Here is a 24,327-nt window from a genome sequence, read left to right as displayed (position 1 = left end):
TCTTAAATTTAAATGCATTGAAAAGTGTAAAAACATTGAATTGAAGTGATATTTAAAAATGATACAAGCCTTAAAAATAATTTTGAGCCTTGAAAATAATTTTATGATAAGAATCGTTTAACTTATAATTTATAAATAATTTATTTAAAAAAAAACTTTAGATTTTCTATTTATTGTAACATTTAAGCGTCTGCATTCAGTTAAACTAATAAACTGGGCATGAAGACCAAAATAGTCAAATATTTGGTAGTGAGAAAAACCAACGTTTAAAGTTACATTTAATCATCAAATCTCATCTTTTGTGTAGAGGCCTATCTTTTGCTCTTCTTAGTATTTTGGGAAAGATAATTTTTATCATCGTGGCAGAATCTACTCTTTGTATTATAACAAACACTGCATGTAATATTAATTAAAATAAGAGTGAAATGCTTCTTGCATAAATTTGAATGAACTGGGATTGCCAATGTAGGCGGGAGGTTTTGCCAAAGGAGGATATTGTAATGGAGAGCTTTGCGGCCTTGGAGATGAACTTAGCCAATCAATATGTGAAACTTGGATGGCGGATACATGTGAAAAATAATTTAAACGGCATGAATAACATGAATATGAAGCAGCTGATCAACTTGGTGAGATGTCACAAAAAGCATCATGAGGTAAGAATATTGGGAGATGATTGTTCGGTTGCAGTGCAAAATATTACAGCAGACACAACTATGGAGGGTTTAGTTACTCTCAAGTCTCATCAACATGGCAAGGTCCAATCTATGCGCAAGCATCCCTGGACTTAAGCTTTGTTTTTTATTTGATTTTGGAAGTTATATTTTTTCCTACATATTTTGAGAAGTGCCGACTCTTGCTATCATGAGCAAGCCTTGTGTTGTGTACATTTTGACAATGCTTTCCTCTACATGCTTCCTCTCGGATCGTAATGTTGCTTCTTCATGCAATCTTACCGAGAAAGTAGATTTTCAAAACCAGGCATGCTCGTTGACATTCAAGTTATCTGGTCCTTGCAGGTGGACAATATAATTTTGAATGGAAATACACACACACACACATGTATTCTTTCTTGATACGTAGGTCATGAGTAATTCACTGTACTCTGTCTTTTTTTATTTTTTTTGATAGAAGTGTCTTTATTTTTTTATTCCTTAGAGTCATAGTTTGTCTGTAAATGCAAGAAACAATGTTTTGCTTCTTGATGAACTTTATTTATAAAACAAATGAAAGATATTAAATGTTGTGCATTTTTACAATATTGTCATTAGAGAAAATCTAAGCCTTCTTTAGTTGAGGGGAGGGGAGAGAAAATTTTAAAAAATTTTCCCTCTTCTTCCCCTCCAAAACCACCTCCTCCATCGCCCCTCCTTCTCCTTGAATCAAATAAGACTTAAACTTTAGAATAAAATGAGGAGGGGTGAGATGCATCCATGCATCATAATCTCAAGCAATCATGTATAATTGAATCCATGACAAGATAATGTTGGGATTCATTTTCCTTTGGCTTTTTATTTTTTTGATCATCAATTATTATTATTTATTGGCCAAGATTTGATCATTCAAAAGAAGTCAAAATTGCCCTTGTAGTGTCCATTTAGATTTCAGTTGGGTATAATAGATTATGAAAAAAATTGATTAAATAATAGCTTTTAATCATAATTGATTATATTATAACACAATCTGTTTGGATACTATTTTTCTAAAATTAATTTTAACAGAATTAAAGCTGTTTGAATTATTTAATCAGAATCAATTTTAGTTATATAAATTACTATATAATTTAATTTTTAAATATCGAACATTAATTTTTTGAGAACGCAAAATTTGAATTTTATTAAAAAAAGAGAAAAGAAGAGAGTTTAGTTTTATTTTTTTAAAATTATGTACTTGCCTTGTAATTTTTTCTTGAGCCTTTCTTTATAATTTTCTTCAACATTTTTGATTAGCTTTTCTACTAATGCTCGGTTTCTCAACTTCCCAAGAAAATTAATTTTTGGCTCAAAAATCGATTAACCCATTTTATGAATGTTTGGATAATTTTAATTTTTAATTAATTTTTTTAAATAATCGGTTAAAAACGTTATCCAAACATACGCGAAGCCCGTGATAAAGAAACGTGTAAAATTATAAGGCTCTTCTCACCGTTGGCTGTCGTGTACGTAAGTAGTCGGAGAACATCTCATCATCCATGAATTTTGATTAGTGCATGGCAGCCTGCAAAATCTGGTTTTATGGATATACAGCAATGATAAACAATGGCAACAGGAGAACATCGGTGGAGAGCTAATTAAGAAGAGAGACCCAATTAGCGTGTCGATCGAGAGAGGGAGAATCGGACGGACGTCGAAAGCTAAATACAGAACATTTTATGAGAGCCTTTCAAACAAAAGCCGCGGTGACAGAATGGTACAAGACATGGACTTTTTTTTAGCATGAATTGCTCCATGCATGATAAAAATTAATCATACAAAATTCTCACAAAATATATTATAATCCCACATAATCATCGCCTATCATTTGTTTTAATTAACTTGTATCGTCAATATACATATCTATATATGTGTGTGTGTGTGTGTGTGCGCCGTCTCTAAATGTAGGAAGGTAGGCACTGTTGGGTCAATTAAATCACTGGGGTCCCAGCTCACCTCGCGAAACAACTAGTTGCCTATATTCAGAGCTGGCAATACTTTTCCCAGACAAGAACTTTTTTTTTTCTTTTTGAAGAAATGCGAATATAAAACATTGAAAGGGGTTTTAAATGTTTTGGGAAGCCCAAGTTGGCCGCAGATATGTATGTTGGACAGAGTGACCGAAGATAGAAAGAAAGATGTGGTGTTGAAAGCTAAGAAAAGAATTTTTCATTTGCATACATGAAAAAGCAATAAAATTACAAGTTAGTGGGGTAACTAGCAGCGTTTGTGGAGGCGTGCTTCTGTGGGGGACTTTTTTTTTTTTTTTTTTGACCTCGTTCTAAGTGGGGACTGGTTGGCTCTAACAAAATGGAATTATGGTGAGGAAGAAGCTGATGAAGCGGGTGATAATGAATGGATTGAGACTTTGGGGTGGCGCAACAGAAAATGGCTAAAATTGGCCGCAGCAATGTTTGATTTGAGATGATTAACTATGTCTAGGATTCAGTGCCTTCATGACTTTAGTCACGTCCCTATTAACCTTCCGGCGTGTTTGTCATGAATGTCTTTCACACCTCAAATCAAAAGGCAGATCCTCTCATGAACTCCTCCCATTTCGTACCAAACCAAACTGCATGCCTCTCCCCTCCTATTATCTCTATGTTCTTCATTTCATACGCGGTATATACGTACTCTTTTTATCTGATTTATTCTTCACATGGCCAGACCAGGTTAATTAACATCACCACTCCTATGTCAGCTTTTATACAATTCTCTCTTCCTTCTCTTGTTCTCTCGTTATGATCCTTCTATCATTTACATTGCTATTTAAATTTTGAATTTCTCACTCCTAAGTTGCAATTTTTTAAAATAATCAATGTATCCTTCGCTTCAAAAGTTTCCGTAAAATTATTTATCTTTTACATCGCTCGTAAAATCCTGTTATCTTTATATATCTACCTGCTCATCGGTTAAGTAATTGGCCTATTCCTCCCCAAAATTGCACTCTTTTTAAGCCACTTTTTCAGAAATTTCAATCTTCTCCTATATTGCTGCTGTCTAATTGAACCACCTGGGGCGTCCTTAGATATAAACGAAAATCTCTCTCTCTCTCTCTCTCTCTCTCTATGTGTGTGTGTGTGTGTCACATAATGTTATGATTAAAATACACTTTTAATCCTCTAACTTTATATAAAATTTTAATTTGATTCTTTAATTTTGTAAAGTATCTTTTTAATTTTTTAACCCTAACATTGTTAATTTCATATGATTATTTTTTATGTCAATCATTATTATTTTAAAAAAATTAAACTTAATATATCAATATTTAAAAATATTTTGTCAATATTTAAAAATTTAATAAAAATTTGTTGGGATAAAACTAATAATATTAGAGTTGAATGAGTAAAAAACACTTTATAAAATTAAGGAACTAAAATAAAATGTTATGTAAAGTTAAAGGACTAAATATATATTTTAGCATAATTTTATTATATAGTTACTATATATTTTAAATCAATATTTTTTATTGCATTTTCATCACTGATTATTTACTTATATAGATGACTATATCCGTAAAATGGACTAATTAATATTTAATAGACTATACTATTTAAAAATGTTACAATACTTCTCATGTCTTCATATTTTAAAAGTAATATACATCTTTGATACTGTGCTATAAACATACATGGAAAATCTTCCAATGCAATTATATTGTATATTTTTCATAACAATAGAATCAGATAAAACACAGCTAAGTTGAATTGTAGATCAAAATTTAGCATATTTTTTTATAAATTTTATATTAAATAGTTGTAATGGATACTGGTTTGTAAATAAAATAATGAAAAAATATAACTTTCCCTTAATCAATGATTTAGTTGCTAAATTTTTAAATTGAAACAATCCAATCTTTAATTTATACTACAAAGACTAATTTGTTTCTTATTAAAATTTAAAAATTGAATTTAAGATAAAAAAATCAAACCTGTCATTAAACTGGTCAAAACAGTAGGTTAAGGATTAATGGTTCAATGATCAGAAGTCAGAACCAACATCTCCTTTTTCTTCTTTTCAATTTCAATCTTCTTGGCAACAACAAGGCCGACGGTGAGAAATGAAAGAGAATGGTGAAATACTCTTATAAATTTTTATCAATTTCATCAATATTAACATTAAAAAATACAAAAAATAAAAATATGTAGAATTCTAAATATGTTTATATATAACAAATTTTAAAAATGATGTCATGTTTTTCTCTTTCATAAAGAGTAATTTAAAACAAAATATTACCTAAAAATGCACTACAACTTATAAATGAAACTAAATGAACATTTTAAAAGGTGCTTTATGAATAGAACTGGAGGGAGTATGTGAGAGTGAGTAATGAGGGAGGCATTGCAACAAACCAAGGTGCTTGAAAACAAGCGATGATAAGGTAGAGGTCAACTTCAAAAGATCCTCCATGGCGAGAAGAGATAGGTTGACGTTGAGGTCTGCAATGAGACAACTGCAAGGGTTTTCCAAAATTCAAAGAAGCGTAAACAGAGTTCTTTCACTTAGGGATTTTAATTTTATGGTATTTCAATTTTATGGTCTAAAGTGAAGACTGTTTGAGACGAGACCTGAGCGAATTATTTTTCTTTTAATTTCTTAAAAAAATTTGCAAGAGATAAAGTAACCTAGCTAACCTGTCCAACTTATTAGGTTAGCCAGGTTAATTGGGTCAAAGCATGAATGGCTCAAATGAATGTTTGGACTAGAAAAGAGGTTAGTTGATTGAGCAAAAAAAAAAAAACAATTTAGGTGCTTTCATACTAACTCCAAGGGTCCAAATTGTTAGGATTAGACTTGGCTATATTAGATATATAAGTTATTTTGTATCTTCCTACCTTGAATCCAGATGAGCCAGATTAAGCTTGGCTAACTGCAAATTACTAGCTCTAATTGAAGATAAAAATTAGGTGAATTCCTTGGCATATTACTGGCGTTCTGAACCTGACTCAAAAATAAGTTAATTGTTATTTTTTTTAAAATGATTGAATGATGAAAAACTTGGAGACAAATTCATAAAATAGTGAGATTCAGGCAATATTTGATATATGAACAAAAAAATTAAAAGAAAACATAAAATATACCTAAAAAATGCATTGTTCACCCTTTTAAAACAAATATTTTTCTGCTCACCTAATATTGCCTAAATTGCTGTCTAGCTCCAAATTTATTGAGGGCAAGGAAATCACTCAATAACAATATACAATACAATACATTCTACTCCATGCGGTGCCAGCCGAGTGATTTAAAAAAGTCAAAAGAGCACAAGAAGAGTCAAGGGAAATCATATTAAAAAAGAAAAAAATTGACCCTTAGATTATATCCAACTCTAAAAGAGTGACCCTTACATTTACATTTTACCACATTGCCGACTTCGATTTCGACAAGGGAAAGAGGACAGCATCAAATGTAACGAGACTCGCTCAGCACACATACTTTTATTCCTCGTCCATCAGATCAGCAGCAATAATAACAGTCCACCCCTCAAGGTTCCTGGACAAGATTTGCGACCACCAAGGTTTCTAAAAACGTGGTCCAATTCTCATCTTCCTCTTCTCCACTCTCATTATTCTCAATCATCTCTCTCTTCTTCTCTACTTCTTCACTCCTCGCAAATCTTCCTCTGATGCGCGGCCTGCTGTCCGCCAATGTCTTCCTACATACATACTTTTCCCACCGCAACAACATTCAAATTAATTACCTCTTACTTCAAATTAAGGGTCGAGAACCATAGAGATGATTTAAAACATTGAGAATCAGAGCAGCAGTAAATAAACCTTAATTTTCTTGTTGAAGTTCCTCTTATTTTTCTTGATTCTGTATCTCTCAATCCTGACCTTCTTCTCCTCCGGGCTATAAGGATACGCTCTGCTCATCCCTTCAATGATCATACTACTTTCGCTCGACAACGGACTTTCTGAACGCCGACTCTCTTGCATTACATTCATCCTCTGTTTCAATAGAATCAACACGTGCTCATTATCATGAATCACTTTACATTAAAGAAGGAAAAAAAAAAAAAGGCCAACCAAGCGGTCGAGCTAGTCATATATAAACTTTTCTCGCACAAGGCACCTGCAAATCACCGGCACTGTAGACTTTTCTCACCTGAGCCTCCTCCAGCAAGTCGGCGAGTGAAGCAGAAACAGGCTGGTGGGCCCCACTCCTCTGCAGAGAGTGGCTGCTGATGCTCCTCTGCATCACGCCCCGGTAACTCGTCAGAGAACTCGGCGATCCATGGCCGCTGCACCCGCTGCTGCAACTACTGTGGCTCACCTCCGACTCCGGTCGGCACTGACAACCCACTGCCGGAGCTGAGCCGGAGTCCAGCCAGTGCACATTCCGGGGGAAGTCGGCAGCGTGTGAGAATAACCTGGGGACGGCGTGCGGATTCATGGAGCATTCGTGTAGAGAGGGATGAGATTGAACGGGAGCGTGGGTGACTGAAGGGAGAAGAAAAATTAGGAGCGAGCCAGAGAACGAGAATGATATCTCTGTATAAGTGAGTGGCTGTGTGGAGACGAGTCTAGTTAGTGTATAATATAATAGCCCCTCCTCTTGGCAAGAGATTCCAGGAAATAAAATAGAAGGAAGGGAAAATTAATCCAGAGGTCCTCATAGTTTCATCACGTTTCTAAACTTTTTTCTGTGTGTTTTTTCGGGTCCTTCAAGTTTGTGCCGTTAAATCAGTTAGTCTCCCATCTTTATAACTGTTAAATACGGGCTAACGGTGTTAAGGATTCTGTGGGAGAGCACTCATGTGGCGGACACCTGGATTATTTTGCCAACTTAGATTCTTGCCCAGGTTAAAAGTGCCACGTAAACAAAATAAATAAAAAATATTGGAGTCCTAAATGCAAGGACATCTGATGACTGCTGCCACCATCGCTACTATCAGATTTTAACCTATACCGAATTTTTAACTTTTGTATTAATATTGATTAAGGAGTGAATTAATAATTTAATGTGAGATTAGGATTTTGGATAATGAAGTATTGTATTGACTCACTGAAATATTATACGAACAGATATGAGTGAAAGAATGGGGTCTCAAAGTAGAGTGTGTGAGTATAGTAAGAATTTCTCTTATTGTACCACACACCACGGCTGAGGATGGGTGCATCATGGCGCATGGTGTAGAATTATGATAAGTGAGTTCATGTACTAGCCCGTGAAACAAAAGGAAAATGAGGAAATGAGGGGTCAAGCGTGGAGAAGAAAGGAGATCTCTACTAGGGCAATAAGTTTCAGGAGAAAGGATAACATTTTTGACCTATTACTTATCTGGCAAGTCTCGTACTACTTCAATCTCTGATTCTACCCTAGTTTCTCTTAGTTTTAACTATTGAAAAACTAAATTTAAAAGTTTTAAGGAGATAATTTCTTATCCTATAATAATAAAAAGGTCATCGGGGACTAAATTAGTACTCTACGACTGGTTTGAGTCGAAATGATAGAGTTTTGAAGTTATAAGCTCGATTTGACCTAGTTTCGAGAGAGAGAGAGAGAGAGTAATGAGAGAAATCTGACTAAGTTAATGTTAGTGCTTGTAGTGAGTGGTAATTAGTCGTAATACGTGTTAGCGAGTATGAATAAAGGAAATGGTAGTAATTAGGTGTTAAATTGCTATAATTGGCACCTTTTAGTCAATAAGACAATTGACCTTGACTTGCCAATTTGGTGTAGATTTTTGCATGCGATGAGTTGAATAGCGAAAGAAACTCGAATAGGGATTGTGTAACATGGGTAACTCTTTCTATTAGATAGAAAGGTTGAGGTAATTATATAATTTATTATATTTATTAACTTATATAACTGTGTAGAAGTAAATTGATTTGTAAAATTAAAGTTTAATTATTACTAATTTGGATTGATCTATATAAATGTGTGTGCATGCATGTGCGTGCATGCGTGCGTATGGTGGAAATTATGGAAAGAAAACATTGAAATGTGTGTGAAAAATATGATCATAAGAGGTGAGAGTTCACCCAAGGAATGTATGGATGTGTGTGTATGGAGATGTGTGTAAACAAATTTATATGGTCGGGCTGGCACCATAAAACATTCGGTACAGCATTATACATGTTGTTACCATAAGTGATTCGACACAGCATTATATTGGGACTTATATCATGGGACATCCGGGCAATCTGTCAACTCCTTAGTACCTGTTGGGGAGCAATTAGGAGTTAACGATGCCTCTATCAGAAGTATGTGAAATGAGAGAAATCATAGTCCATAAGTGGAATAGATTACCTTTGGCTAGGTGTTTTTACTATCGAAATGAGCTCAAATCAAATGTGATTGATCCAGAAGAGCTTATGGTTTCATATCCAAGAGCATTAAAAGAGGAAGTATATATATGTTTTGATGTGTGTGTGTGTGTTATTACTTTGACATGGTTATTTGTACTAATAGACATTAAATGAACTATATTGGTTATTGAAATTTTGATCTCACATATGTTTATTTATATTTTGAGGTTCTGGTAGTAGTAAAGCAAAGGGAAAGTAAATGAGTTGAGTGCAGACTCTTCTAACAAGTCCATTGTAAGATGGTTATTAAAATTTTGAGGTTCTGGTTAATAGCATTATATTGGGACTTATATCATGGGACATCCGGGCAATCTATCAACTCTTTAGTACCTGTTAGGGAGCAGTTAGGAGTCAACGATACCTTTATCAGAAGTGTGTGAAATGAGAGAAATCATAGTCCATGATGTTTCTACTATCATAGTCCATAGATATTAAATGAACTATATTGCTTATTGAAATTTTAATCTCACATATGTTTATTTATATTTTGAGGTTCTGGTAGTAGTGGAGCAAAGGGAAAGTAAATGAATTGAGTGCAGACTCTTCTAACAAGTCCATTGTAAGATGGTGTAATGAATATGCTGGTTAATAGTGTAAACTAAGTGTATAAGTTGCCATAGGAACAAATGTATTGCATAAACATGTGTATAGTTGTGAATGCATGTATGTTTGTGTGAATTTGATATCCTAGCCCATTATGCATTTATGTGTATAAATGGTGACAATGACCGTGCGGGCTGGTGATTGAGTATATGTGGGTATGGAATGGTGGTATGTGTGATGTATGTGTGGAATTTGGCCTTGGATATGAATGGAAATGATAAATGTGAAATATGCCCAAAGTGTATAATGGGTAGTTTTCAAGCCAAATGCATGTGTGTGTTATATTTTGCATATAACTATTCAACTAGGTGTTTATTATTCATTTGGATGTGGTCAAGGCCCTAAAGTTGGCCAATGACTTGTGGTTTCAAATGTTAATTCTCAAGTGATAAATTTTAATTTAAAATGGTCAAAATATATTTGAGTATTCAACTTTCAAACATGATATCATTTTTAAACGAAATTAGTGTCATTGGTTAAATTTTGAAATAAGTTTTGCGTAGGTATTTAAATCATCCTAATCGGACATTGGATGTGAAAATGGCACACTTTCAAAGTTTGTATCAGAATTTAAAATTTGACAACAAATTCTAATATGTGTGCCCCAATGCATGCATCAATGAAAGACCACAAGTCGCAGTGTATGATGTAAAGCGTGCAGTTGTGGTCTTTGTATTATATGCCGTGGTGTATGCCTTACTTTTTGTGTGAATTAGGCTATCTTAAATTGCTATTTGATAAGTTTATGTTTAGTACTTTCGTTGTATGCTATTTTGAATAAGGTAAATGATTTTTTTAAGAGATTTTTAAAAATTTTATATTGGGATCCTAGTGTTTTTAAAGAGGTTTTATTTTAATTAGTAAATTGTGTGGAGGATTATGTGATAATGTTATTAAGAGCATTACATAACCTCTATCTTTCCCTACTGCTATCACCTCCTCCACAAAATTTTGGCGAAGACTATAGTTTCATTAACAACCCAAATGTAAGAGAAGCACAAGCAAAAAAATACTTTTCGAATTCGATTTGATGACCCAGATGCGAGAAGGCAGGAAGAAGAACGAAACCGCTAGCCTATTCCCCCGAATAATGAGAACCATGGTCATCTGAATAACCTTCAATCCTACCAAATTATGGTGCTGGCACATTTTAGTTTTATTTTGAAGATTCTAGGTTCGATTGCAATTTAAAAAATATAAATGAACATAACTGCCAAACTTTGAAGGACATCATTGACTGGTTGAAGTTGATCCAATTGGGCCTTACTTTCTCAAACGAACATCGGAATCCTCCCGCCCGAGGCACTGACAGTGACATAGCTACTCCATGATTTCAATGGCTTTGAAGTTTGAACCCACCATCTTCAATCATTTTTCAAAATTTCTTTTTTTCATTTTAAATTTTTTCCTCGTGGCACTTTTAATTTGAGCAAGAATCTAAATTGGCAAAATAATCTTCGCATTCCCCACATCAATGCTCTCAAACAAAATCCTTAACACTGTTAGCCCCTATTTAACAATTTTAAATATGAGGGACTAACTGATTTAACGACACAAATTTAAAGGACCCAATAAAAAAAAGTTAAAGGACCTTTTGAAAAATTGAGTACAATTATGAGGATCTTTGAATTAATTTTTCTTAAAAGGAAAAAAGAAAAAAAAAAGTAAGGAGTGAGAGAGAGAGAGAGAGAGAGAGAGAGATGACGAGGAGCAGGAGTCATACTTTTTTATAGAAACGTTGACCTCGTTGCTTCAGCCGGGACAATTAAATATTGCTTGAAGCTTCCATCATGGCATAGGAAATAGGGAACCAGTAATTAGAAGAAGGAAAGCCGAGGCTGAGACACGTTGCGAAAGCAACTCTCGCACTGACCATGGACAGAGCAGACAATAAGACTTAAAAGGTAACTAGAGGGCTCGATCGGTACTGTGTGATTTTAGCTTATTTGATTATTTGGAATCATTTTGAAGCTCAAAGTGCTCAACTCGGCAATGGTCAAAGACGGACGCAAGTGCTAATGAATAGGGAGGGGGCAGGCACTTTGGCAGACGTGGTCCCAAAGTTTTGTACCAAAATATTGCCCCTCATTCTCACCAAATCGTACCCAACCTGCTCTCCTCCCGCTGCCTCCTCCCGCTTATTAATTGTTCATATTGCATATAGATCCTACACCGTATCATTTGCGAATTAATTATGCAATGCGGCCGACACCACAAAATTAATTGCCTATATATAATTATTAACCCTTAGCTAAAAATCATTAGGTGGACCCACACCCTTGCTTACACCTTTAATTAGGAAACGAAATTTGACAATATATACCACGCCTAACCTCATATTTACAATTATACATGTGAATTATAATTCTGAGTTTGTTGTCCTTGATTCAAACAAAGAAAAATTAGTCTTGATAGTAACTGTTAGGAAGCAAATCACAAATAGCTGGGCTAAGGGTAATTAAAATGAGGGAATGTATGTGAGAAGATAAAGAATGGGTGGAGGAGGGAGCAGATAGGAACAGTAAAGGAGTTGAAAGTGTAGTCCCCATGGCTATCATGCATCTTTGTCATTGCTCTCAACAGATATCTCTTCTCCTTCACATCATGCACGCACCATCTCGATTAACTATTCTTCTTGATAATAAGATATGCATGAATGTCGTGTTTTTATATGATAATACGCTCGAGTGTAATGAATAAGAGACAACAAAACTGGTATGCGTCCCTCATCTCAGAGCTCTCTTACCCCTAGCTTGTCAACATTTTCTCCCCCGCCATCATTCCTTCTTTGACCTTTGCATTACCTTCCACTTTACCCTCTTTTGCACGTCAGTTTCAGATCCATCCCCAGCCCTCTTCCATCATTGACGGTGATGTTTCAGCAGTACTCTTCATGTGGTAATTACGCTTTTAAACGTCTCTTTTTTCCCAACATTATCTCCTCCTCACTCGTTTCGTTGATCAGATTCGTTGAAATCAATTATATGCTCTTTCCAGCTTCATCTTCAATTCTACGGACATCAAAGTGTAACATCAAGAGAAATCAAACATGAACTCTTGCAGAATAATGCGTTTCAGCATTGACCTTTCTGCGTCAAGTCCTTATAGAATGCAATGCGTGATCATTCAATCAAGATAATGCTTGATAGTGTTCACTTGAGAGAGAGAGAGAGAGAGAGAGAGAGAGAGAGAGCAATGGGTCAGAGAAAATGGGAAATGGATATAGACGTCCGCAACTGTCCCTTTCTTTCTAATCACTCCTAAATTCTATTCTAAACTGATCTCTCCTCATTTGGGATGTCAATGCACGATATTTGGCAGGCCACTCGACTTCAATCAATCTTTGTCCACATTTCCGAATGATCAAATAATGAGAGACGTCGTGTCAATCTGAACTATGCTCTTTAAGCTAAATATTCCACAAAAAGGGTCATTGTCGGTGAAAAAAATCATTAATTCGAGTAGTGGAAGGTTGGCGTATAATTGCGGTGAACAAAGATTTGCGAGGATTGACAAGCATTTAGGTCTTTTTCTGTGTGAAAGTCAAGAATGTTCATCTTTCTTCATCGAAGTGCCAATCACACTTCGCAACTATACGGGTCGCTGCATACGACTAGCCTCTATACATTCTTAGCTATCGCTGATGTCATAAGGTCATATGATACTCGCTTGCCTTGGGTTTAATTCATTAGTTGCATTTGTAATCATTCAATCGTTTTGGTGTGGATTAGCTGAGTCAGTGGAGCCATACTCCAGATGGTACTACTACAAATGAACTCTCTCTGGCCCTTCTGCTACCAAACTTCAAGCAATTACTTCAAAACAGCGAACCCTACCTTATCTAGCACTTTGTACTGCATCGATTTAAATTAAATTCTGATTCATGTCGCGTCGCAGACTCTATCATGACTTCCCAAATAAACAACGAGTATTCATATTATCTGAGACAGTAATCAATCCCGATCAGAAGATGGCTTGGGTTGTGATAGATGGAAATCTTCCCAATCCAAAATTCATGCCAGCCTCAATTTCTCTTTCGACCAATCATTTGACATGGCTCTAACACTTACTGATCAGTTCCTTTCCTTGGAATTGAGCAGACAGACTGACACTAGTTGTCGTACTCTCGCATCTTTACCCATGATGACGCTTTCTGATTATTGCTATTGCTTATATTATGAGAGTTGAGGCTTAAAAAGTTCTTGAAATATTATTATCGGCATAAAAATGAATCATCTTTCAAGATAGTGTCGTTTTAGACATATGTTGAAGGCGTTAGCCATGTTCAAGGCCCTGGTAATACGTTTTAAAAGATCACTACGTGATCTTTCCTTCAGCATTGCATTTTAGCGGCATTTTTGAAGGAAGCGCTGTATTACGTGTGCTATCAAAGGCCATTTCTGAGGAGCGCATGGTGGAGAGTGATCAGGGGAGTACAATATGGCAAAATATTTACAGCTGCATTCCATTCACACGAATTATAAATTAAAAAAGATTTAAGGCCCTTCCCACAACTGGAATAAAATTCCATTCTTCAACAACTCAAGGGCTCATCACGTGTTTCTTGACAGAGACATGTCTTTCAAGCTGAGGTCTACAAACCCAGAAAGTTACTGGTTAATAAAATAGTCTAACTAGGCTCAAGCAGAGGGAGGAACAGATAGAGAAACCTTTCAGAAATAATCTGTTTGCAGTTCCTCCAGCGCAGGATCAACAATTCTGACTTCCTCCTCATCTTTAGTTTCCCCAAAGAGAGGACCGTCCAGGTCAGGAGGCCTCTGATAACAAGAGATGAATTGTCAGACTACGTCAAAAAAAAAATGAAAGATTGAAACCAGGGGTTGAAGTTGAAGTTGAAGGACATCATTGGAAGCAATGTGGAAGAGAGGATCTAAGTCCTAAAAGATTGTTATGTTACCATGCTAGAGGATCTAAGTCCTAAAAGGTTGTTATGTTACCATGCTACGGACGAGGGCCCAATTGACGCCTTTGAAGAATGACTGACGCTTTATTTCGTTTGCTCCTTCCTGTGAGCCCAATCGGTTTTTCGGATCTCTGTGCAGCAACCGGTATATCAACTGCTTTGCATGGAGACTTGTCTGCATAATAACTAAATTCCAATTAACACAAGACCAATATTGTCATATACTTTTTTTGTCAATCTTTCAATAACTGTTCTGTTCCAGCATCAAGCCTGTATCAAGAATGGACTCCGACGTGTGCATGTATACACCTACTCAGTGAAAACACACTAGAATAACAGTTCTTAAAATCGAACATTCATTGAAAACATTTCGTCACTAAATTAGAGGAATGCTTTTAAATGCATGCATTTGCCGACTAGTGGGATCAGCATAGCAACACGTCATAAGGCCAGGGCAACTATTGCATGCATCGATTGAGAGTAACGTACAGGTTGCTCGGCAGAGTAAGAGTTATCTCACCGGTTTACTTTTGGGAAATTTAAGATCCTTGTGAAGAATGTTGGCAAATGTTTTTTGTCTTGTCTTTCCCCTGAACGGTGTATATCCATACATCATTTCATATAGAAGAATACCTGAAAAAACGAAATCAGGTAAATCTTTGTGGTGCTTATAATTTCAAATATGTACATATCATTTTCTCTATGAACACCTACATCAGGACACATATAAATGATTTCAATTTTCTTTTATGTGGTTGAAATTTAGAAACTGATTTAGTTTCCTTCATTTGATATAAAAAAAATTAACTATTAACAATTACCAAGAGCCCACCAATCCACGGCACTGGTATGGCCTGAACCAGTTATAATTTCCTGCACAGCGTAGTGAATTGTCAATTACAATGAGGCAGGTCACGAGCTATACAATTGAAACATTTGATTCACAAACTTTCAAAATTTTCAAAATTTTGCAGCGTAAAATGATTTTTTGTTGATAATTATTCATGAGCAGGATTGACAAAACAAATGCACAGTGCAATACAAAGTATACTGGTGGAACGTTGCGATATGAGCAATCACTATAAAACAAACGTCTGAGCAATGCATGTTTTGAACTGTCAATTTTTGTTTGCTGCATAATATCCAGAAATCACAAACCGGAGCTATGTACTCTTCTGTGCCAACAAAAGAATTTGACGCTCTCATTGGTTCAGCCACAAATATTGGAGCCTGCTGTCCTTTCTGTTTCTTCTTTTCATTTGAAGGTGGAATTAAAAGCTGCAAATGAGTGCAATCAAATATAATTGCTTCAGCAGTCAGAGCTAGAAAGTGTCGCTTCTAATCTAGATAGAGACTGCATAATCCGAAGCTCTGGACATCAAGATACCTGTGGTTTACTGGATGTCAAACATGACAAGTCAAAATCTGTCAGAGACAAGTGGCCATTGCTCTGGAGTAACACATTTTCTGGCTTCAAATCCCGATATATTATTCCTATAAATTTTCACCAAATAATATAATTAATTCAACTTTGCTCTAGCAGTGGTATGTAGTAATATGCATCTAGAAACTTTTTTTGCAAGGAGGGAAGTTTGTTTCGGAGCAAAGGTTCACAGAATTGTCTGGAGGGCAATGTTTGATGCCTCAGTTTGCTTATACAATTTTCTGGTACAACTATAAATAATTAAATAGATATAGCCTGGCAAGTCCATTGAAGTTTCACCAGAAAAATAATGTCCACTAAACATTTCCTGAGTTATAGGACAGTTTTCATGAGTTAAAAACAGAAAGGATCATCTTGTAATAGGGAATCATACAGAATTAATAACGAGAAAGAGCCTACCTTGACAATGTAGGTACTCCAGCGCAACCACAACCTCAGCAGCGTAAAACCTATAAACATTAATACATTATGTCAGTTCATGGACAGTGTACAAACATAAGGTCAAGGGTTGTAAAATGATTATTAACATTAATAGTGGGTAATATTAATGAGCAAAAGAACCTGGCATTAATAGTCTGTTTTTAATAGTAGGCATATTTTACCTTGCTGCGTCTTCTTTGATAACTTTCGTTGGCTGTCGGTCTAGAAGCAGGAACAGCTCTCCACCGGGACAATAATCAGTTATCAGGCAAACGTGCGTTTTGGTCTGCAGATTGATGAATTGTCAAATTGACAAACTCACCGTATAGTAAAGCCTCCATGAAGGCATCATTGGTAACTTGGATTCTAACTAGGAAATAAGGGCATCTAGCTAGCTGGGTCCAGAAAATGAATGTAAAAACAAAAAGAAAAATCATTGTGAAGTCATTTCTGTAAAGCAAAAATTAACATTGAAGAGCCTGATACATATTGGCATTGCAATCCTCTACAGAGACATCCCAAAAGGGATTGAGTAATCATAATAGATCCTAATACTCCTACTAGTTTATTTAATCATTAATTATTAATAAGAACTTTTTTCAGAGTAATACTGGACTTTCGAACCTGAAAAGAAGCATATAATGCAGGAAGAAAAGGATGATCCAACATGTCAAGGATTTCTCTCTCTGTGCAAGCTCTATGCACCTGCCATAAGTGTAAAAGGGGGTAAAGTACCACTATAAATCCATTTAGATTTTAGATATTGTTAAAATTAAACTAATAACTTCAATATTTTAGTGAAGTTTTATTTAGAAGTCGTCGTTGACACGAATTGAAGTAATGGGAATTAAACTGCATAACCAAAAGGTAAAGCGAATGAAGTATACTTGGAATGAAATAACTTCCAGCGGAAAAGCACCCAGAATTTAGCAGTAAAATGGAACAATCAGAAATATTAAATGATGATATTCATTACCTTGTTTCGATTTAGCATAACACCCTTATCCATAGCTTTCATGGCAAAATACTGGCCAGTTCCACATAGCTCCACCAAATGCACACTACAAGCCAGTAAACAAGAGGACAATTCATCTACTAATGAGGCAGAAATAAACTTCTTGTAACCTATAGCAGTGAAGAAAATTTCATTAAGGTTATACATTGTGAGCTCCTTTTGTTTTCTTTAAGCCAGGGGGAAACACTAGTTCATATGCGTTTGATGGGTTTAAGCCCACCATGCTGAAAGACATTCCAAATACTGCGGAAGTGTAATTAGGTGTTTTGATTCTCTCTTCAATGTTACATAATTCATTTTATCAGGCAATGGATTTAACTCTCATTAAGCACGCCTGAAAATGATGGGAAAAAAGAGAAACAGGAAAACAACCTGCCAGTGTCTCCGGATCCCAAAGGTTTGATTGGCCTAAAATGCTTCAAGCCTATCTGTTCTCCACTTTCTAGGATCTGCAAAACCAATGTTACATAAGTAACTTGCAAGAGATATCAAGAAGCGCATAGGAAGAAAATCCAAATGCTTGGGACTATATGAGAGCATAGATGGTTTTAGTAGGGTTTCATGTCATGCTTACCAACTCACAAAAATAAAATCTTCAACAAAAGACAAACATATATACATATATATAATATTTTCACAGCTTTCTAGAGAGCCAACGAATACCATGGAAAAATAAAGATAGTGAGATAAATCAACATAGATTTCAAACGACCAATGCTGTACATTTAACTCCTGAATCTTCTATCAGTAACTATCAATAACTTCAGAGACCATAAAGCATGGCATAGCTTACAACACGATAGCAATACCTTCAGGATAGCACTCCAAGCAGGGTTATCTCTCCTATGAGGTTTTGGGAGAACCACTTTTGAATGATTTAACCATAAATCTTCTGGTTTCTGCAGGTAGTCTGAAGTTCTTGTCACCAAATGAATTCAAAAGCTCTTCAGAAAAGATGACTAAGACACATTACCAAGTTTGCATCTGGAAGTTCCCTCACTGCCTCGTCAACATTTTCTGCAGTTTTTTTAACCTGAGGGAAAAGCTTGATGAGAACAAGAGGAAGACAAAGCAAAACGATATAAAAACAATGTATTACTACAAATAATGCAAGACAGTATTATATGCAAGCTGTTCCTTGGTCATAAAAGAGGCCTATCAGTTTCATTGGAAAAACACAGCCAATCTTAGACTTTCAAATGTAGAGCTTCTAATTGGATGTGTACTTGTGTTTGCAACCAACAGATAATTTAATAAGTTAATATTTTCTAAACTCTTGTAGCACTTGGAAAGAGGCCATACCAACTGTTCTCCCTCCTTTGCCGTGTCTTCTGCAATACAGTTGTGAAGAGGTTCCACGTGCTGGCTCCCATCAAGTTGAACACCAATAAAATACTGTACTTCTCCCTGTTAAACCAAGAATGAAAAGAGAAAAGGTAAATCAGAGAATAAATGTTTCAATTTGGCCCTGTTGAAATTGTAGGTGAATTGGAAACAACAATAACCCAAAACAGAAGCTATGTAAGAAGATTTTTTTTATTTAAAAAATAACACCTCCAGATGATTATTAAAAAAAAAAAAAACTCATACCTTCTGATCACGCATAGGTTGCAGATGAAACAGGTTCCAGAACTTTTTGCCTAGGTTGAAATTCAGCGTTAGATTGCTATATTTCATATGTAGGCATTGAGAAAAATTCTAAAACAAGAGTACATAATAAGATTAGCCTATTAAAACGGCTCCCCTATATGATATTAAAAAAGCTTACCGCTCTTTGTATAATTAATTAACTGCACCGTAACTTCTGTTTGGTTGTCAATTGCCTCTCTAATTTTTCTCACAGTTGCTGGATCAGTTTCAGGCCCTTGCAAAAACCTGAGATCACCAGATAGCTTAATGCAGATGACTTTCAAATTACACATGGACACTTCTGTTTCCAGTTTTAGTGTATACATGAGTTATTGTTTTGACATTCATTCCCATGCTAATGGAAGATTACTTCAAAACATACCTGCAATTTTTTCCCAAAATTTCTTCACGACTGTACTCTGTCAGTTCTAGGAAGCTATCAGATGCAAAGATCTAAATAACAAATGCAAACACTGCCGGTGACACATCCTCATCTCCCATAACAAAAAATCCAATGTACAAAATCACTATTGTAAGTGGAAAACGACTGATAAGAATCTTACGATGGGATTGTCAGGCAGTCTTGGATCTGTAATGACAAAGTTCTTCTCAATACGTTCAAGTGTTGTTGCAAGATCAAGACCCTTTCGCTTCTCCCTTTGTGTCAGTATGCTGTTATCATCAACACTGTCAGGCCTCTCATCTTCTTCCTCACTCTCAGAGCTTCCCTCGACAACTTCATTGGCCCCAAATCTTTCATCATTGCGCTGACTTTTCTTAATGAACCTGAAGATTAGAAAGACAATGCACTGATGTCAAATCATATACAAGCTCCAGATTAAACAATAAAATTGCAGAGCTTAATATAAAAAGCAACCACTATAACATCACGCAATGAGGAATAACCATACCCCATGAAAGAACGACGACGGGAGTTTTTCTGTTTCGTTTCAGGCAGCTCATTGATTTGCTGCATTGAATTTCGATGCCCCCCATGTGGTTTTGGCCTTAATGTAGCAAGGCTCTCCGATTTCCTCCTCGGCAAACTTTCTGGTCTCTGTTCTTCACCACTTTCAGATTTTATGATCAATGGACGCTTTCCTGATTCACTCAATGCTCGGGGCCGCTTCACTGCCTGCACTAACTCAGATACTGCGGTGGAAGCCTTCTCTTTTTGACGAGCTGCAGTTGAAAGCTGTTAGTCTAGGTAAGGTTGTGGCTAGAATATTCTTAATTTTTCTTGGTTATAAAATTAGTTTGAAATCTTCGTTAGAAGCGTTAAGTAAATAGATTGCTTCACTCTCCAAGGCGTTCGTTATGTTTCAGTAGTCTTTGACTGTATTCAAAACTCTGGAATAAGCAAACACATCACGCATTTCCATTCGACCATAAAGCTTTTGCATGATTCTACATCAAAATACAACCAGCCAACCCCCTCAATACTTTGCCGTAAATTAACAGATCGTCCCATGCGATAATGTGTCAGTGACCTTGTGGTTTCATTAATTTCGTCGAAGTTCCATGTGTACAAAGATGCGCGAGTTTCACGTTTGATTTTGTTATTAATAATTTTTTTAAAGAATTATCTATTTTTAATTCACTAGTTTTATTTACTCCTTTTTCTTCACATGAACCTGTGAAACAAGATATGTTAGTATTTACTATTTAGTGATGAGATAGACACGTTTTTCGCCTTCATGATTGTGCGGTTTTGCTTTCTGAAGAATTCAATAAGCTTCCAAGAAACCCATTATTAGTTCAGAGAACAGAATAAAGTTTGGTATCATGATGAAAGATATATTAGATGACATTAGTAGTGAAACTGAAAGATATCGGATGTGTCCAATTATACCATCATATCGAATCAAAGATTCGGGCAATCCATTAGGACGCAGCGTCTTCTCCTTGGACCCCTCCGTATGCTTGCTAACCTCCACTTGCATTCTGTCAGAGTCACCCACAAAAGATAAGCCAGAAGGAAGCATCCCACAGTATTACTGTTACTAATGACTAAATAATTTCACACAAATACCCTATTCACGATCGTTTGGTTCTGCTTAAGCTCTACTGTCTAGTTACGTCAAGGTCCATAGCAATCAATGTCAAGGTCTGAATCTCAGCCAGCAGGAATTGACAGGCACGTAACAATAGAGTCCATTGGCTCAAAATACAAGAGCATATATCCAACCTCATGTTAAAATCAAAAATTGGATTCTCGATTCCGCAAGAGACCAAATACAACAATCTTCTACGCTCTGCTCAGTTTTGTTTTGTTTTGTGATCCACAAACTTTATGCAACTTATTGTCTTGTTGAATGATATTAAAACATAAATATGGTTTATTGAAAATTTTCTCAAGCTCAGACGAGCTACTTCCTAAGAAGACATCTATGAATTGTGAAAGAAAAAGACTATCCCCTGTTATTATGGATAGAGCTAAATATTTTTGGGTGAAAGGCAAGTCCTTTAACTGACACATTTATTGCATAAGCGTTCCTCAGCCAAAAAGAGAAGCAAATCTTTAATGTGTGCACGGAAAACCACTTGGATAAGCACGTTCCTCCAGGCTAATTTTTTGGCTGAAAGAAGATAAGCATCCAATAAAACAAGGAAGCAAACTACTGTGAAGTGACCCATCATGTATTTTAGGTTTGTCCGTGTCCTATAAGATATTTAGCTCCATTCACAGGCATTGTCATCTTCATCAAGCTTATCCCACATTCAGCAAGGGTCAATTTTTGGTCCCAACAGCCAAACCCCACAGATTAAAATTAAAATCAGGAATAGAAAGAGTGAACTGACCCAATAAATTTGAGGACTTTGCCATCGTCGTCCTTGATGGGGGAAATAGTGAGGAGGTTCCAGAAAGGAGTGCCGTCCTTCTTGTAATTCAGTAATCTTCCGCAGTAACTCGTCCCTGCTTGCAGCGCCTCCCTTATCTTTGCCACGTCCTCTGGATCCGTATCCGCTCCCTGTAAAAACCGACTGGCCCCACCCGCCACCATTTTTCGTTATTTCAGTTACCGTGACCGTTACATTTTCCCTCCTCAAAGAGCGTTTATCTCCTCCCATTTTTCAAAAATTACCGCATCTCTAATTTTGTAAACTAGAAACATGCTTATTTGATCGTTATGAGCCGACGGATATCACTATAGTACCATTTTTAATGCAGACATACGAACGTGTTTTGCAAAACAAAATTATATTTTAATGTAAATTTTTAATTAAAAACAAAAAGGAAATTAGACTATGTTACCAGTTCCTCCCAACGACCTCCCTGGAAGTGTAACCCGTCATCTTAAAGAATCCGGCGCTCGCATACATGATCGGATAATCGGGTTTGGTGGCGTCCGAGACCACGAATGTCTGTTGGAACATCGACAGCGCATCCTTCAGGTCCTCGGAAATTCTCGGAATTCCCCGCAATTCTTTTCCTCCGTCGTCCGACGATTCGCCGGAGCTTCTCACGGAGTTGTTCGAGTTCCTTCTCGAAGTTCCAGCGATCTTCGCATTCGGTTCCTCTCCTCCCGAGTGTCTCACACCCACTCCCTGCGGCTTCCCTGTCTCCGTGTCTGTCTTCAGCACTAATCCCCACTCAGCGGCTCTCTGCGCTGCCGTCCCCACGTCTCCGGCGAAATTGACTGCGGACGGAGATTTCGGGGTCGGCTCAGGTCGCTCGTTAAGAATGGCGGACAGAGTCTGCGGGGGCTGACTGTCGGTGTCCTTGAGGGCCATCCATGATGTGCTGGTGATTTCATCCTTGTGGGTGGCGGCGGTTGGTGGCTCGATCCAAGTTTTCCACTTGGGCTGAGATCGGAAAGGCGAGTCTGATGGGCTGTCCGTCGAGTAGGACGAAGGGCTGAACACTTCGAGCGAGCCGCGAGGGTCTCTGGGAAATGATGACCTTTTTGATGATTGCTTTGCTGGCTTTTCTGGTTGCTCCATCTCGCCCCTGTTACAATGCGTTTATGAATCAGAATGCGAATATCATCTCTCCCTTTTTTGAATCCCGGTGATTAGATGAAGTTATTAAGTGTGATAATAATTCAACTTGGATTATCACACGCATATTTGTTGAAGTTCAAGAGAGTAGCATCTATATGGGAGTGTAGTGGGGCAGGGTCACTAATTGTAATGGGGACTCCGGAGAGTGATGGGAAGCATCTCAAATATCAGTCAAGGCAGCTCGGTCCACGGTAAGTGAAATTGGGGCATGCGATTGACAGAGAGACATAATTTAGCAATACATTAAAGCGGAGACGAAGACAATGCGTGGGTTATTTGCTAATTATGGCAAGAAAAATAACAGCAGCACGGTGTCTGCGGGATATTACTGTCTCTGATAATTGATGGAAGCTCTGCATAATGCAGAGTATCCTTAAAGCCTGAAAGCCGATGGATAAATGTTGACGACTCGACCGGTTGAAGTCTAGGAGAGTAGTTAATTGTTAATTATAGTCACCAAACAAGGAAGCGGACAAGCCAAGCGTGATGCAGAACAAGTATCGATTGGAAAAAGTTACGTGACGAGAGTTCGTCAACTGAGCTCGGCCGGGGATAAGGACAATTGGAGGAGCACGAGCGCAGTTCAAAACTGAAAATGAAACTAGAAGTTGAGGTACCTGAAGAAGTGCTGACAATACCTGAAGAAGTTGAGCACGCAGGAAGGAGGATATATAGGAAGAGGGAGGGAGATGATATTCTAGAAATGACTTGGGAAGGGGGACAATTATTGTATCCCCGCGAGTCGAAATGTTACATGATCCTTCGCAGGATTTTGGTCACTGTAGAAATCATTTGAAAAAAATACCAAGGAATGATTTCATTTTCAGTCTTGTGGCGGCGAAGCTTGCCTGCAATGATTTGATGAGGTCGCGGTAAATGAGTGACAGACTGGAAGCGGGCTGGCAAGCAGAAAAAGCAACGCGAGAAAGGAAGGAGGAGGAATGTGTGCGTCGTCTGTGCCACGTTGATATTTGCAGGATCTACCGACCAGTTGTTCATAGGACAATACTGTTTTCGTCTCTCTGTCGGGGAAGCGCAACTCTGAGAGATGATAACAGCCCAGGACAAGAAATCCAAATATCACCCCGACCTCAAATATAAAATATCACCCTCCCATCTTTACCAGTTCATTGAAAAAGAGGTGCCGAGGTGAGGTGTGGGGAGAGCATGGGAGACACGTGGCACAAAACGGACATGACAGGGTGGCATTTCTTTTTCCTTGGATAAATAAAAAAAAAGGATCACAGGCTCACAGACACGGTGGGAGGGACTAGGGATGGGAGCAC

At 36.9% G+C, this 24,327-nt stretch overlaps 2 protein-coding genes across 5 annotated transcripts; both read right to left on the bottom strand.

Annotated features, from left to right (window-relative positions):
- Positions 1-5,875: 5,875 nt before the first annotated feature.
- Positions 5,876-7,349, bottom strand: LOC129316380 (two-component response regulator-like APRR9). 2 transcript variants are annotated; one of them, XM_054960774.1, is made up of 3 exons: positions 6,762-7,349; positions 6,464-6,637; positions 5,876-6,353 (listed from the first exon to the last, which is right to left on the bottom strand). In XM_054960774.1, exons 1-3 carry the CDS (start codon positions 7,080-7,082, stop codon positions 6,171-6,173), a joined length of 678 nt encoding a protein of 225 aa, XP_054816749.1. In that variant the 5' UTR covers positions 7,083-7,349; the 3' UTR covers positions 5,876-6,170. The 2 variants fall into 2 exon arrangements, with proteins under 2 accessions (XP_054816749.1, XP_054816750.1); XM_054960775.1 differs by having other exon boundaries at positions 6,795-7,344.
- A 6,667-nt stretch (positions 7,350-14,016) lies between these two features.
- LOC129315285 (phototropin-1) lies at positions 14,017-24,123 on the bottom strand. 3 transcript variants are annotated; one of them, XM_054958887.1, is made up of 24 exons: positions 23,659-24,123; positions 22,293-22,988; positions 21,839-22,021; positions 20,889-20,980; positions 19,948-20,218; positions 19,600-19,822; positions 19,419-19,489; positions 19,176-19,282; positions 18,998-19,047; positions 18,710-18,814; positions 18,381-18,440; positions 18,217-18,306; positions 17,780-17,856; positions 17,369-17,453; positions 17,017-17,097; positions 16,575-16,678; positions 16,372-16,421; positions 15,916-16,022; positions 15,687-15,806; positions 15,350-15,401; positions 15,049-15,161; positions 14,563-14,703; positions 14,275-14,382; positions 14,017-14,198 (listed from the first exon to the last, which is right to left on the bottom strand). In XM_054958887.1, exons 2-23 carry the CDS (start codon positions 22,979-22,981, stop codon positions 14,278-14,280), a joined length of 2,976 nt encoding a protein of 991 aa, XP_054814862.1. In that variant the 5' UTR covers positions 22,982-22,988; positions 23,659-24,123; the 3' UTR covers positions 14,017-14,198; positions 14,275-14,277. The 3 variants fall into 3 exon arrangements, with proteins under 3 accessions (XP_054814862.1, XP_054814863.1, XP_054814864.1); XM_054958888.1 differs by having other exon boundaries at positions 23,680-24,123; XM_054958889.1 differs by having other exon boundaries at positions 23,890-24,123.
- Between the last annotated feature and the right edge of the window lie 204 nt (positions 24,124-24,327).

Source organism: Prosopis cineraria, unplaced genomic scaffold, assembly GCF_029017545.1.
Source record: "Prosopis cineraria cultivar Desert tree isolate PC_DT_omini unplaced genomic scaffold, ASM2901754v1 PC7, whole genome shotgun sequence".
In the NCBI taxonomy this organism is placed as follows: Eukaryota; Viridiplantae; Streptophyta; class Magnoliopsida; order Fabales; family Fabaceae; genus Prosopis; species Prosopis cineraria.
Note: the sequence above shows the minus strand (reverse complement) of the source record. Positions and strands in the feature narration are given on the sequence as shown.